The sequence below is a fragment of the Salvelinus alpinus genome, chromosome 10 (genome assembly GCF_045679555.1).
Source record: "Salvelinus alpinus chromosome 10, SLU_Salpinus.1, whole genome shotgun sequence".
Taxonomy (NCBI): domain Eukaryota; kingdom Metazoa; phylum Chordata; class Actinopteri; order Salmoniformes; family Salmonidae; genus Salvelinus; species Salvelinus alpinus.
In genome coordinates, this window is record NC_092095.1 from 19,893,316 (window position 1) to 19,910,458 (window position 17,143).

At 42.6% G+C, this 17,143-nt stretch overlaps 2 protein-coding genes across 6 annotated transcripts in view; one reads left to right on the top strand and one right to left on the bottom strand.

Annotated features, from left to right (window-relative positions):
* The window catches only part of sgk3 (serum/glucocorticoid regulated kinase family member 3), a 1,016,194-nt gene that overhangs the window by 90,571 nt on the left and 908,480 nt on the right, over positions 1-17,143 (top strand). The gene's annotated exons all lie outside the window — the stretch shown is intronic.
* LOC139531674 (uncharacterized) lies at positions 4,255-17,027 on the bottom strand. Of its 4 annotated transcripts, none has more exons than XM_071328342.1 (7): positions 16,676-17,027; positions 15,018-15,057; positions 12,844-12,974; positions 12,157-12,292; positions 10,816-10,917; positions 8,015-8,070; positions 4,255-4,690 (listed from the first exon to the last, which is right to left on the bottom strand). In XM_071328342.1, exons 1-7 carry the CDS (start codon positions 16,905-16,907, stop codon positions 4,548-4,550), a joined length of 840 nt encoding a protein of 279 aa, XP_071184443.1. In that variant the 5' UTR covers positions 16,908-17,027; the 3' UTR covers positions 4,255-4,547. The 4 variants fall into 4 exon arrangements, with proteins under 4 accessions (XP_071184443.1, XP_071184442.1, XP_071184445.1 ...); XM_071328341.1 differs by having other exon boundaries at positions 12,844-12,998; XM_071328344.1 differs by lacking the exon at positions 8,015-8,070.

The following is a 17,143-nucleotide window of genomic DNA, read 5'->3' on the forward strand; positions in this document are numbered from 1 at the left end:
CAAAACAGTTGGCATCACCCTGAACATCTAACAGTAATCCTTTGTTGGGTCTTTTCTTTCCGGAGACCCACTGATCTCAATCCAAGGACGACGTGAAGGACTTGAATTTTCGAAAACATTGGACTAGCCGCAGGGCAGAACCATAGGAAGATGATAAAGATATGTGATTGTGGCTGTATTTGTTGGGGCTGTAACTATGGGCTCTTTCTCACCCTGCTATTGGAACAATCTTCTATTGTCATACCACACTGTCATTGGATGCTATTCAGCTAGTCTGACTTCAGATTCTACTTCACACTAGGACAATAGAGATGAGTTCCAAATGGCACCCTATTCCCTACATTGCGCACTACTTTTGACCAGAAGCGCTATGGACCCTGGTCATAGGTAGTGCACTATAAAGGGAATATGGTTCCTTTTGGGACGGATTCTACAGGAAGAGGATGATGTCACTTACTGCAACTAAGATCGTGTCGTCTTTTAATTACATTATCATAAATCTGATGTTTTCATTACATTATCATGAATCTGATGTTTTCATTGCATTATCATGAATCTGATGTTTTCATTACATTATCATGAATCTGATGTTTTCATTACATTATCATGAATCTGATGTTTTCATAGCATTATCATAAATCTGATGTTTTCATTACATTATCATGAATCTGATGTTTTCATAGCATTATCATAAATCTGATGTTTTCATTACATTATCATGAATCTGATGTTTTCATTACATTATCATGAATCTGATGTTTTCATAGCATTATCATAAATCTGATGTTTTCATTGCATTATCATGAATCTGTTTTCATTACATTATCATGAATCTGATGTTTTCATTACATTATCATGAATCTGATGTTTTCATTAGTGAATCACCTCTGACCCCAGAGATCACGGTTTTCTAACAGACTCCTTCCCTATTGGTATTGTCCTGATGTTGTCTATTTACACAGTAGCGGTACTTATTAGAGAGGGGTAAAGAAAGATTTTGTTTGGGCGCCAGGCAGGTATTAACCATGCCGAAAGGAAAAGAGTAGACCAGAGAGAGTACCACTACCAGACCCACACACATCAGCAGAAGAGACTGCCTAGAGTGTAGCCTGTTTACCAGATAGCCAGTGGAGAGAAAAGAGAATACACACCCTATAAAACCCACATCACAGCACAGAGGTAACCCCACCAAGAATACCTCTTACAATAATAATAATTATAATAAATGGCAGAGCAATTGAACAGCAACTACATACAAGAAAGAACCCAGTCATCAACAGAGGATTTGCAATAATCTGTTTTCTCTTCCAGTGGAGGAGTGCAGAGGGTATGAATGTGGTAATCTGTATTCTCTTCCAGTGGAGGAGTGCAGAGGGTATGAATGTGGTAATCTGTATTCTCTTCCAGTGGAGGAGTGTAGAGGGTATGAATGTGGTAATCTGTTTTCTCTTCCAGTGGAGGAGAGCAGAGGGTATGAATATGGGGGGTGTTCATAGACACAACAAAGGCCTTAAAAATGTCCACATTTTCTTCTCGGCTACATGTCCTTAGTACACCCCACCTCAATACAGTTCAAATAACAATACACAACTTGCAAGCAACCTCCCTTTTAACTAAAATGTCCACCCAAATACTTCTGGCAGGGCAATAATAGTCCAGCTCTAATGAACTTCACTGGGAAGTGCATTTAAAAAATAGAGAGTCTGTTGCAGGGTAAAGCACTGGAACGACAGAGGGACGAGAACGAGAACAAGAGAGAGATCTTAGCTGTGGTCTTATAAGATCTGATCACAGTCAGATCCCAACGCGTCTTAATAATGAGGACAAGATCAGGACAAAGGACGCATGTTGGAATCAGGTATAGACAGGGCGTGTGCGTGCCTGCCGTGAGTACACAACAGATAGCGGGAATCGCTACCCCTCCATTGGGTGAATTGACTCACTGCTGATAGTGTGTGTGCAGTAAAACTCCATTTGATCACAAACATTGTGCTAACGACTGACAACACAGAGACAACTTACTGACAACACAAAGACAACACAGAGACAACTTACTGACAACACAGAGACAACTTACTGACAACACAGAGACAACTTACTGACAACACAGAGACAACTTACTGACAACACAGAGACAACTTACTGACAACACAGAGACAACACAGAGACAACTTACTGACAAGACAGAGACAACTTCCTGACAACACAAAGACAACTTACTGACAACACAGAGACAACTTACTGACAACACAGACAACACAGAGAACTTACTGACAACTTACTGACAACACAGAGACAATTTACTGACAACACAGAGACAACACAGAGACAACTTACTGACAACACAGAGACAACTTACTGACAACACAGAGACAACTTACTGACAACACAGAGGCAACTTACTGACAACACACAGACAACTTACTGACAACACAGAGACAACTTACTGACAACTTACTGATAACATGCTGACAACTTACTGATAACACACTGACAACACAGAGACAACTTACTGACAACACAGAGACAACTTACTGACAACACAGAGACAACACACTGACAACACAGAGACAACACACTGACAACACACAGACAACACAGAGGCAACTTACTGACAACAGAGACAACACACAGACAACACAGAGGCAACTTACTGACAACACAGAGACAACTTACTGACAACACAGAGACAACACACAGACAACACGCTGACAACACGCGTGTGTATTTACTGACGAACGCCTTCTTGAGGCTGTTTCAGCCCTGTCACGTCCCTCCCTGGTCAACGTAACTGTTCATTGCATCTCCCTCCACCCAACCGATTCTCTCCTCATCTCACCACGACACAAAACAAGATACAACAGACGTGTGTGAGGGGCGCCTCACTATTGAAAACAATGAAGTCTATTCAACGGTATAGTTGTGTCTGTACAGTGCTGCAACACCACAATGTAGCCTACTCAGTGAGGAAAGGACACATTCCCAGTGCTGTGGGAAAGATTTGGTCTCTATATTAGTGATATGGAATGCACTCTGTCCCAATTGGCACACTATTCACTGTATAGTGTGCCTATGGGCCCTGGTCAACAGTTGTGCACTATACAGGGAATAGGGCCCTGGTCAACAGTAGTGCACTATATAGGGAATAGGGCCCTGGTCTAAAGTAGTGCACTATATAGGGGATAGGGCTCTGGTCTAAAGTATTGCACTATATAGGGAATAGGGCTCTGGTCAACAGTAGTGCTCTATATAGGGAATAGGGCTCTGGTCAACAGTAGTGCTCTATATAGGGAATAGGGCTCTGGCCAACAGTAGTGCACTATATAGGGAATAGGGCTCTGGTCAACAGTAGTGCTCTATATAGGGAATAGGGCTCTGGCCAACAGTAGTGCACTATATAGGGAATAGGGCCCTGGTCTAAAGTAGTGCACTATATAGGGGATAGGGCTCTGGTCTAAAGTATTGCACTATATAGGGAATAGGGCTCTGGTCAACAGTAGTGCTCTATATAGGGAATAGGGCTCTGGTCAACAGTAGTGCTCTATATAGGGAATAGGGCTCTGGCCAACAGTAGTGCACTATATAGGGAATAGGGCTCTGGTCAACAGTAGTGCTCTATATAGGGAATAGGGCTCTGGCCAACAGTAGTGCTCTATATAGGGAATAGGGCTCTGGCCAACAGTAGTGCTCTATATAGGGAATAGGGCTCTGGCCAACAGTAGTGCACTATATAGGGAATAGGGCTCTGGCCAACAGCAGTGTACTATATAGGGAATAGGGCCCTGGTCAAAAGCAGTGTACTATATAGGGAATAGGGCCCTGGTCAAAAGCAGTGTACTATATAGGGAATAGGGCCCTGGTCAAAAGCAGTGTACTATATAGGGAATAGGGCCCTGGTCAAAAGCAGTGTACTATATAGGGAATAGGGCCCTGGTCAAAAGCAGTGTACTATATAGGGAATAGGGCCCTGGTCAAAAGCAGTGTACTATATAGGGAATAGGGCCCTGGTCAAAAGCAGTGTACTATATAGGGAATAGGGCCCTGGTCAACAGTAGTGCACTATATATATATATGTAATGATCAATTAGCCTTTTAAAATGATAAACTTGGATTAGCTAACATAACGTGCCATTGGAACACAGGAGTGATGGTTGCTGATAATGGGCCTCTGTACACCTATGTAGATATTCCATAAAAAATCTGCCGTTTGCAGCTACAATAGTCATTTACCACATTAACAATGTCTACACTGTATTTCTGATCAATATGATGTTATTTTAATGGACAAACAAATGTGTCGTTCTTTCAAAAACAAGGACAAGTCTAAGTGACACCAAATTTTGAACGGTAGTATAAGAAAAAATATTGAATTACACAATGCTATTATATAGCACCAACAAGCTTTTACAAAGTTAGATTTCTTTTAAACAAGAAAAAGGTTTATATTTCCCAAAATGTTTTATTTTGTTCAGGCGGCATTGGCACTGCGTATGGGGTCACAGCCTTTAACTGTGACCTCTGCTCTGATTGGCTGATAGACGGGGTCGTCAGGAGTCCTGTCTCCTGGTCTTCTTAATCTTCTTGATCTTCTCCTGCCTGACCGTTTCTCCCTCCAGAGAAGCGATCTCAGACAGTCTCTGGATGATTGAGGCTGACGGGGCTCCGCTTACCGGGTCCGGGTACGACTGGGCTGGAGGAGGAACAGAGAGGAGAGTTAGGAGACCAAGTAGTATGTACACTCCAAAGACTCCTTCGTGGATGAGAGGGCTTAACATCTTGAGCAGGTCATGTGTGATACGGGGAACACTGGACTAGAAACAAAACAGTGTCTGATCAAGCATCAGGATCCGACTGTCCTAGAGGAGGATCAGAGAGAGCAGACTCAGGAGTGGAGGAGGATCAGAGAGAGCAGACTCAGGAGTGGAGGAGGAACAGAGACAACAGACTCAGGAGTGGAGGAGGAACAGAGACAACAGACTCAGGAGTGGAGGAGGAACAGAGACAACAGACTCAGGAGTGGAGGAGGAACAGAGACAACAGACTCAGGAGTGGAGGAGGAACAGAGACAACAGACTCAGGAGTGGAGGAGGAACAGAGACAACAGACTCAGGAGTGGAGGAGGAACAGAGACAACAGACTCAGGAGTGGAGGAGGAACAGAGACAACAGACTCAGGAGTGGAGGAGGAACAGAGACAACAGACTCAGGAGTGGAGGAGGAACAGAGACAACAGACTCAGGAGTGGAGGAGGAACAGAGAACAGTAAGGACACCAAATAAAATAAAAACTAGAGTAAGAAAGTGTCAGGAAGCAACACACACTGACACCTTCAGGGAAGCTAGAAAACAAATCACAAGCAAGAGCACAACACTCCAAAAGCATGCACACACAGTAAGAAAGATGGGGAATAACTGACTGCTACAAACAGACAGATATGACAGATTGACAGGAGGAAGGGCACTTGACCCCCCCGACCCCTACACACACACACTCCACAAAGCCCCGTGCTTTTCTCAGTGGGAGAGTTCATCCAGAGGGGTGATGGACTGAGCCGAGCCCTGACAAAGAGAACGAGCCAGACCTCACACAGAGTATTCATCCACCTTATTTCACATTTTGCTGTGTTTCAATAGATGTTTTTCCCACCCATCTACACACAAAACCACATAATGCCAAAGTGAAAACATATTTTTAGACATTTTTGCAAATGTTTGGAAAATGTTATACAGAAATGTTATTTAAATACAATAAGTATTCACACCACTTTTGCTATGACAGTCCAAATTGAGCTCAGGTGCATCCAAATTTCCATTGATCATCCTTGAGATGCCACTATAACATGATTGGAGTTTACCTGTGGCCAATTAAATTGTTTGGACATGATTTAGAAACATTACCTGTCTATCTAAGGTCCTACAGTCGACAGAGCATGTCAGAGCAGGAAGTAAACCATGAAGCCCAGGGAACTGTATGCAGATCTCTGAGATAGAATTGTGATGAGGTGAATAAAACTATTTCTAGAGTGTTGGATGTTTCCAAGAGCATTGCCATAAATGGGGAAAAAATATTGAACTACACAGACTACTTACAGCTGGACGTCCGACCAAACTGAGCAACCGGGCCAGAAGGATCTTGGTCAGAAAGAAAACCCAAGAACCCATTTTGTATTTAGTATGGATCCCCATTAGCTGCTTCCATTGACCACCCTGACAGAACTACTGAGTTCCTTGGCTAAGATGGGAGAAACTTCCAGATGAACAACATTCTCTACGGTGCTTCATCAATCTGGGCTTTATGAGTGGCTAGACACAAACACATGACAGAACACCTGTAGTTTGTAAAAAAAAAGGCACATCATAAGGCAAAAGAATCTGTGGTATAATGAGACAAAAAAATGTAACTCTTTGGCCTTGAATGCAAAGCGCTATGTCTGGAGAAAGACAGGTGATGAGCTGTGCCTGGTTAACACCCTCCCTACCGTGAAGTATGGTGGTGGCAGCATATGGGGATGCTTTACAGCGACGGGGACTCTGAAACTGGTAAGGATAGAGGGAAATGGATTCAGCCAAATGCATACAAATCCTTGATGAAAACCTGCTTCAGAGTGCAAACGACCTTAGACTGGGGCGAAGATTTATGTTCCAACAGGACAACGACCCAAAGTATACAGCCAAAGTAAGACTGGAATGGCTTCAGAACAAGAATCTGGAAGTCCTCGAGTGGCCCAGCCAAAGCCCAGACTTGACTCCCATTGAAAATCTGTGGAAAGACTTGAAGATTGTTGTTCACCACCACTCGCCCATCTAATTTAAGAGAGCTTGAAAAAAATCTGCAAGGAAGAATGGGAGAAAAATTCCCAAATCCAAGACGACTCAAAGCTGTAATCACCACCAAAAGGTGCTCCTACAAAGTATTGACTCAGGGGTGTGAATACTTATTTAAAATGAGGTCTTTCTGTATTTTCAATACATTTGCTAAAATAAAAAATTAAAACATGTTTTCAATTTGTCCTAATGGATTATTGTGTGTATATGGGCGAAATAATATATTTCATCAATTATTTTTATTCAGGCTGTAACAAAATATATAACGGTCAAGAGGTTTGAATACTTTCTGAAGGCACTGTATATGAGTGACTGTACTACACACAACCAGGTTTTATGTTGGGCACCTACTGACCCCCCTAAAGATATTTTATGATATATACTGTATTTTTTCCCCCCTCAATGACATGTACAGCTAAACATAAAGGTTTAAGGAAATACAGGCAGGCCAGGCACCACATTACTACAAGACAAAACAGTTCGCTCAATCAAGCATGGTGATCTTGTAAGTTTTAAAAGCAAAGCTTGTTTTCATATAATACAAAAAAACGTTTGAAAACAGTGTAATGGGATTAGGGTGGTGTGTGAAGAATCCAATACGTTAACTTTTATGCAGTATTAATCACACATTATTGTGGAAGAACCTCCTCAGAGTATGAATTAGGATTGTTTGAGAAGGTTTTAATCTTAAGAAACCTGCATAAACATTGATGTACAACAGACAAACATAGCTACTGTAGTAGGACAAAGCCATGTGCTGGAAAACCTTGGTATAGCATGGGTGGAATAAGCATTGTGGTGCTGGAAAACCTTGGTATAGCATGGGTGAAATAAGCATTGTGGTGCTGGAAAACCTTGGTATAGCATGGGTGGAATAAGCATTGTGGTGCTGGAAAACCTTGGTATAGCATGGGTGGAATAAGCATTGTGGTGCTGGAAAACCTTGGTATAGCATGGGTGGAATAAGCATTGTGGTGCTGGAAAACCTTGGTATAGCATGGGTGAAATAAGCATTGTGGTGCTGGAAAACCTTGGTATAGCATGGGTGAAATAAGCATTGTGGTGCTGGAAAACCTTGGTATAGCATGGGTGGAATAAGCATTGTGGTGCTCATGTGAACTCACTTTTTTTCCCCCCGCTTCAGACAAATGCCTACTTCACTTAATACTTTGTTTTTTAAATTATACTTACATTTCTGATTAGCTCCTATTGTGAAAAGACTGCAGGTTCTGTTATTTACTCTTGGTCTGAGAACAGAATGAGCAACAAGACAAGTTACCACCAAAAACGTGTGATGTCATGCTACATATGGTATTAGCATACTCTATATACTGTAGATATGAATCCCAAACGGCATCCTATTCCCTATATGTCAGGGGATTTCAACTCTTACCCTACGAAGTCCAGAGCAAGATAGTTTTCTGTTCTAACTGATAATTAATTACACCCCACCTAGTGTCCCAGGTCTAAATCAGTGCCTGTTTAAAGCAGTGGAACTGGCTTCGAAGTCCAGATTTGAGTACGAGGGCCACATATCGTGGAGCACATTTGACCAATACACTATGGAGTGTTGTTTGGCCTTATGGGCCTTCAAGAAGTATTCATACCCTTTGACTTATTCCACATTTTGTTGTGTTACACCCGGAATTCAAAAACAGATTAAATATATATATATTTTTTATCTCATCCATCTACACACAATACCCCATAATGACAGTGATTTTGTTTTAGAAATGTTTGCAAATGTATTGAAAATGAAATACCAAAATATCTAATTTACTAAATTATCTCCCCCCCCCCCCCGAGTCAATACATATTAGAATCATCTTAGATTACAGCTGTGAGTCCTTCAGGCTATGTTTCTAAAGGCTTAGAACACCTGGAGTGGACAATAATGGCACATTATTATTTTGTATTCTTCCAGCTCTGGCAAGTTGGTTGTAGATCATTGCTAGACAGCCATTCGTTCCTGCCATAGATGAGGAAATATAAGTCAAAAGTGTAACTAGGCCACTCAGGAACCTTCGATGTCATCTTGGTAAACAACTCGTGTGGATTTGACCTTGTGTTTTAGGTTATTGTCCTGTTGAAAGGGGATTGTGTCTCCCAGTGTCTGGTGGGAAGCAGAAGGTACCAGGTTTTCCTCTAGGCCTCTACCTGTCCTTAGCTCTATTACATTTATTTTCATCCTAAAAAACTCCCTAGTCCTTGCCGATGACAAGCATACCCATAACATGATGCAGCCTCCACCATGCTTGAACATTTGAAGAGTGGTTCTCAGTGATGTGTTGGATTTGCCCCAAAAATAACACTTTGTATTCAGGACATAAAGTTCATTTCTGTGCCACAATTTTTTGCAGTTTTACTTTAGTGTCTTATTGCAAAGATCATGCATGTTTTGGAATATTTTAAATTCTGTACAGGCTAACTTATTTTCACTGTCATTTACGTTAGTATTGTTGAGTAACTACAATGTTGTTGATCCATACTCTGTTTTCTCCCATCACAACCATTCAACTCTGGTGACTTTTAAAACAGTTACATTGGCCTCAGACTGAAAAACAGCTTCTATCTCAAGGCCATCAGACTGTTAAATAGTCATCACTAGCACATTAGATGCTGCTGCACTATATACTTAGACATGAAATCACTGGCCACTTTAATAATGGAACACTAGTCAATTGAATAATGTTTACATATTTTGCATTACTCATCTCATATGAATATACTGTATTCTATCCTATTCTACTGTATCTTAGTTTATGCTGCTCTGTCATTGCTCGTCCAAATATTTATATTCTTAATTCCATTCCTTTAGATTGTGTGTATGGTTAGATATTACTGCACTGTTGAAGCTAGAAACACAAGCATTTCGCTACACCCGCAATAACATCTGCTAAACACTTATATGTGACAAATACATTTGATTTGATAAGGAAATCAGACAATTTAAATAAATGAGGCCCTAATCTATGGATTTCACATGACTGGGCAGAGGCGCAGCCATAGGTGGACCTGGGAGGTAATAGGCCTAACCACTGGGGAGCCAGGCCCAGCCAATCAGAATGAGTTTTTCAGACTGATGAATCTGAGGATTATTTTCTGTTGTCCGGGTGGCTGGTCGGATGTGGAGGTCCTGGTCTGCGGTTTTGAGACCGGTTGGATATACTGCCAAATTCTCTAAAATGACATTGGAGGCAGCTTATGGTAGAGAAATTAACTTCAAATTCTCTGGCAACAGTTTTGGTGGACATTCCTGCAGTCAGCATTCCAAATCCACACTCCCTCAAAACTTAAGACATCTGTGGCATTGTGTTGTGTGACAAAACTGCATATTTTAAGAGTGGCCTTTTATTGCCCCCAGCACAAGGTGCACATGTGTAATTATCATGCTGTTTAATCAGATTCTTGATATTCCACACCCGTCAGGTGGATGGATTATCTTGGCAAAGGAGAAAAGCTCACTAACAGGGATGTAAACAAATTTGTGCACAACATTTGTAGAGAAATAAGCTTTTTGTGCGTATGGTAAATTTCTGGGATCTTTTATTTCAGCTCATGAAACGTGGGAACAAAAATGTACATGTTGTGTTTATATTTTTGTTCAGTAAAATTTGTAATTATTTCTCAAAACATAATTCCACTTTGAAATGTTTCTTTATTTTTACCTTTATTTAACTAGGCAAGTCAGTTAAGAACAAATTCCTTGTTCAGGGGCAGAACGACAGATTGTTACCATGTCAACTCGGGGATTCAATCTTGCTACCTTTCGGTTACAAGTCCAACGCTCTAACCACTAGGCTACCTGCCGCCCCCACATTATGGGGTATTGTGTGTAGGCCAGCGACAGAAAATCTCAATTGAATCCATTTTAAGTTCAGGCTGTATAAAGTTAAGGGGTGAATACTTGTTGTAGGTCATAGGGTGGTAAATGGGATGTAGACAGAATGTATGTTTAATACTGTAATGGTGCTTTAACAATACTCTGGTACCTGTTCTTGTAGCCTTCTGTTGAGGGGTTTCTTCCATTGAGCGAGGCTGCAGCTGGCAGCAGGATGGCAGGAACTGACGTCAGGTCATAGGCCTCATAAGAGCTGGAGGGCAGAGGTACACAGCATCAACCCCACACCCCAACACACAGTCAACCCCACACCCCAACACACAGACAACCCCACACCCCAACACACAGACAACCCCACACCCCAACACACAGTCAACCCCACACCCCAACACAGACAACCCCACACCCCAACACACAGTCAACCCCACACCCCAACACACAGTCAACCCCACACCCCAACACACAGTCAACCCCACACCCCAACACACAGTCAACCCCACACCCCAACACACAGTCAACCCCACACCCCAACACACAGTCAACCCCACACCCCAACACACAGTCAACCCCACACCCCAACACACAGTCAACCCCACACCCCAACACACAGTCAACCCCACACACAGTCAACCCCACACCCCAACACACAGTCAACCCCACACCCCAACACACAGTCAACCCCACACCCCAACACACAGTCAACCCCACACCCCAACACACAGTCAACCCCACACCCCAACACACAGTCAACCCCACAGTCAACCCCAACAACCCCACACCCCAACACACCGTCAACCCCACACACTAACAAAGTTTTTAAATAGTTTAAAAACACCTTAACTCCAATGACTGTCAGATTAGAGTCAACAGACTATGACTTTGAATCAGAAGGGTTTTAGCTGTCTCTCTCTCTATCGTCAGACACACTGTAACCTAGCAGCTAATCTCCCTCGGTGTAATACAGTAGTGGAAAAAGCACCCAATTGTCATACTTGAGTAAAAGTATAGATACCTTAATAGAAAGTTACTCAAGTAAAAGTCAGCCAGTAAAATACTACTTGAGTAAAAGTATTTGGTTTTAAATATACTTAACTATTAAAAAGCACATGTAATTGCTAAAATATACTTAAGTATCCAAAAGTAAAATTTAAAAATGTAAAATCACTTAAAATTCGTTATATTAAGCAAATTGCTATTGAGAGGCCCCTTATCTACAAAGGGGATATTTTCCTCCATACATTAAGTGTTATGATAATGAATAACCTGGTGTTAAAAAGACCTTCAATTCTTGGGTTTAATTTCAGCTCAATTCATGTTATTTTTATCCATTTGTGTCAAAAACTGTCTCTGTGCAGCTGAGGCCTGTTTAATTTGAAACATGGCTGAGTCCGTCTGGCATTTGCAGACAGTCGAGACACAGAGCACAGTGATGGATTCATGTATTCCGGATGAGCTGCTTAGTTACCCCGAAGGCCAAGCGGGGTCTGCTTACCCAAAGGCGCAGGGGCGAGCAGGGGCATGGGAAAGCTCCTTGTGGAGGGTATAGTGGTGGAGGTGACCCGACCGGTGGATCTGGTAGTCTCTGGGCAGGGGAGGGATGGAGCCGCTAGGCTTCAGGGGACGCTCATCTGTGTGGGGAAATTAATTCTAAAGTAAGCTTGACTGAGAGAATGTCAACAAGATAGAGTGGAAATGGAAAAACAACATTGTCTCACAGAAGATAAAGCCCCAGTTTGACGTGGATGTCGCTGGTCCAAAACAAGTGCCTAGAAGGGTTCACACACAAAGGACTGCTGCAACCAAGCCTGACAATGTCAATAGCTTGGACCGTTGGAAAATACAAATGCTGAGGTCGCCATCTACTGGTGACTGTAGTCACACGTGTCCAACATCAATCAAACTGAGCCTTCACTCTTGTAAACCACATATGTATTTTTTTTCTCAACATTTATTTAACTAGGCAAGTCAGTGAAGAACAAATTCTCATTTACAATGACGGCCTAGGAACAGTGGGTTAACTGCCTTGTTCAGGGGCAGAACTCAGGGATTCGATCTAGCAACCTTTCGGTTACTGGCCCAACACACTAACCAATAGGCTACCTGTCGCCCCCTAGCTGTGGGAGAAAAGGCCATGGATCTTTATAGTAATAATCAATTGGGGAAAAAATAAAACGAATACCTCTGAAATCATACTTGGGATACATCCTGTTGTCATTCTTCCATGTCTTATCAAACAGAAAGTGTCTCCCACAGATGTCTTTCTCTGGGTAGTTATCTGAGGAGCCCAGCCGGGACAAAGGACACACCTCTCTGCCAGGGAAGGAGGAAGTAGACCTGAACAGATAAATAACATAGTAGGCCACTAATTAAAATCCATTCAACTGAATGGAGTAGTGCCTAATAATATAGCTAACTTGACTGTGCATCTCAAATGGCACCCTACACCCCATGTAGTACACTCACCCCTATACAGATCTCCATCACTCCAGTATCCCTGTGCCCTTCCCCCTATACAGATCTACCTCCATCACTCCAGTATCCCTGTCACCTTCCCCTATACAGATCTACCTCCATCACTCCAGTATCACTCCAGTATCCCTGTCCCCCTATGCATATCTACCTCCATCATCCCTGCACATGTAAATATGGAATTGGAACTGATTTTTTAAATATTTCCTGTATATAGTATGCTTACTTAAATGTGAATTTAATATTTCCTTTCCCCCCCATATTCTAGTAATAAACTCAGCAAAAAAAAAAAACGTCCTCACTGTCAACTACGTTTCTTTTCAGCAAACTTTAAAATGTGTAAATATTTGTATGAACATAAGATTCAACAACTGAGACAAAGTGAACAAGTTCCACAGACATGTGACTAACAGAAATGGAATAATGTGTCCCTGAACAAAGGGGTCAAAATCAAACAGTATCTGGTGTGGCCACCAGCTGCATTAAGTACTGCAGTGCATCTCCTCCTCAGGGACTGCATCAGATTTGCCAGTTCTTGCTGTGAGATGTTACCCCACAGTTCCCGGACATTTCTGTGGGGGGGGGGGGTGGCCCTAGCACTGACACTCCGATCCAACAGGTCCCAGACGTGCTCAATGGGATTGAGATCCGGGCTCTTCGCTGGCCATGGCAGAACACTGACATTCCTGTCTTGCAGGAATTCAAAGCACAGAATGACCAGTATGGCATGGTCATGCTGGAGGGTCATGTCAGGATGAGCCTGCAGGATGGGTACCACATGAGGGATGAGGATGTCTTCCCTATAAACGCACAGCGTTGAGAGATTGCCTGCAATGACAAGCTCAGTCCGATGATGCTGTGACACACCGTCCCAAACCATGACGGACCCTCCACCTCGATCCCGCTCCAGAGTACAGGCCTCAGTGTAATGCTCATTCCTTCGACGATAAACGCGAATCCGACCAACATCCCTGGTGAGACAAAACCGCAACTCGTCAGTGAAGAGCACTTTTTGCCAGTCCTGTCTGGTCCAGCGACGGTGGGTTTGTGCCCATAGGCAACGTCATTGCCGGTGATTTCTGGAGAGGACCTGCCTTACAACAAGCCTACAAGCCCTCAGTCCAGCCTCTCAGCCTATGGCAGACAGTCTGAGCACTGATGGAGGGATTGTGCGTTCCTGGTGTAACTCGGGCAGTTGTTGTTGCCATCCTGTACCTACCCCGCAGATGTGATGTTCAGATGTACCGATCCTGTGCAGGTGTTGTTACACATGGTCTGCCACTGCGAGGACTATCAGCTGTCCGACCTGTCTCCCTGTAGCGCTGTCGTAGGCGTCTCACAGTACGGACAATGCAATTTATTGCCCTGAACACATCTGCAGTCCTCATGCCTCTTGGCAGCATGCCTAAGGCACATTCACCCAGATGAGCATGGACCCTGGGCATCTTTCTTTTGGTGTTTTTCAGAGTCAGTAGAAAGGCCTCTTTAGTGCCCTAATTTGTCATAACTGTGACCTTAATTGCCTACCGTCTGTAAGCTGTTCGTGTCTTAACGACCGTTCCACAGGTGCATGTTCATTAATTGTTTATGGTTCATTGAACAAGCATGGGAAATAGTGTTAAAACCCTTTACAATAAAGATCTGTGAACTTATTTTGATTTTTACAAATTCTTTGAAAGACAGGGTCGTTTCTTTTTTTTGCTGAGTTCACATTGCAATAATCAATGCATTGTTGGTTGAGTTTGCAAGAAAGGCATTTCACTGTACTTGTGCATGTGAATTTAACACTTGAAACTTTCGACCAGGGCCCATCAAAAGTAGTGCACTATATATAGGGAGCCATTTGGGACGTAGACATTCTCTTGTACACTTAATGTAACTTACCCCTCTACATTCCAGTTGGAATCCTTTCGGTCCCTGGAGTCTAGAATTAACAATAAAAAAAGGCATGTTGTGATATTCAGCTGTAAGATGTGAAGAAAGTGGAACCAGCATAGTAGAATCAGTCACACTACAGGTGTTTAATATATTAGGATTAGATACTGCACATATAGCAGCTACTCTTCCTGGTGTCCACATTAAAACCAACAAATACATGAAAGTACAGAAGCGTTATAACATTAGATTACATTAACTTCAAAATAAAAATTAAGTGTTACTGGAAAGATAAAAATACTATTTACACACTTCATATATATACAATCATATTCTTATATAGAGTACAGTTAAATTCGATTTGATTAATTAGAGGCGCTGTGATACGTCTTTCTATTCGTTTTTTTTTTTTTTTACTACACTTGCTTTTTGTCTGGTGGCAGAGCATTCCATGATGGCACGGCTCCGTTAGCTGAGATCAAGCATTAAACTACCGCGTACCCCGTCTCATCGTGAAACATGACCGGTGTGTAATAGGTAGGCTGGCTAATGAAATGAGGTCAGCGCTCTACAGGAGACCCCAAGGGGCAAAAATATCCTGTTCGTGAGTGATAAGTAGTGCACTATACAGGGAAACCTATCACCAGAACCCTATTGGCACCACACTGGGAAAAGGGGGACATTTTGGACGCAACCATATAACCTGGCTCTGGACATAAGTATAATGGACCGTCAGACAGTACACCGGTTAGATTGCTCAAAACAGAGCAGCATGCCTTGCCCTTAAGGGGATATGCCAACCTGTAGTTGAAATGTGACCTGAAAAGTCATCATGATAAGGTTCTCCTCATTGGAGATAACGGATTACCAACTAGCACATGGCATAACGCTTATAAAACAATTACCTGCACTCCAGATTGCCAAATGAGCCAATAGACGGTATGGGCATTGTTGTCTAGAACATATCCATCCGTCTATATCCTCACGACAAAGTATTATTCTGTCAAATAAAAAAAAGTGTCCTCAAAGTGCGCCGTCAGATTAATGTACTTTTTGACTTCAACTCCCATTGCGCAAAGCGGTTCTCCTTTTTCTCCTTGTCTACCTGCTAGCAGGATAAGGCCATTGCGCGTTGCCATAGCAACCCGACTCGGGTAGTTTTGACCTAGAAATGCGATCTCTACCAGGTTGAATATGGTGAGATTGTAACGCCTACATTGATAGCTAGTTGTAAAATCCCTGAAACAAACTGCACTAACTACTTATATTCGGATATCGACTATTCTAACGTGTCCAGTTAGCCTTTCTAGAAACCGCAATGCATTGTGGGTTTTGTAGTCGACTTAAACTCAACTGATTTTCATAAATTGCTTCCTGACACAAGCGTTATAAATCAAAGGAATTTGCATGATTATTAATTGAACTGCACACAGATCATGAACAGCATGCATGACAATGTCAGGATAGAGAAAAAGAAATTGACTACTTCTCTAGTCTTTAAGAAACATTTGTTTTAAACGCCTAACCACTTGTATAGTCTACTTGCATCCACTTTAGACATTACAAAATCAGTCGCCAGTTTCTTCACGGTACCTAAACCAGAAACAGATTTAACGCGTTGTGAAGAAGAAAAACGTTAAGCATACATAACAAGCATTCCTACTTACCGTTCTGAGGGAATTTTCTCCTTGATGTTTGGACATGTATCGGCTTGACTCCGGGCAGCCTTCCCCCTGGTGTTTGTAACCCCGGACAATGACTACCGGAGAGCGGTCCATAGCTGCCTTGGCCTAACTGTATACCAGTGTAACCCGAGCTGCCCAGCGTCAAGTCCCTGGCGGTGCTGAGAGAAGCCGCGACTTGTAGTGTTATCAACTTCGGGCTGGCTGTGGGGTGCATTACGCTACACAGTACAGGCAATCTAGAGCGAATACGACGCACTGATGGCCAAACTCATAAACTAGCTAGTTAATTAATTAGCCATCACCAGTATTTTATCAAGTAAAAAGACAACTAAAAACTAACTAGCAGCATAGCTTGAGAAAGCCCACTAGAGGCTACGTGGCATATTGAGTCTTGTAGTTTCCATGGCTACATACTGTGGATGGCCAAGCAGCAGGCCTGACGTATAATCA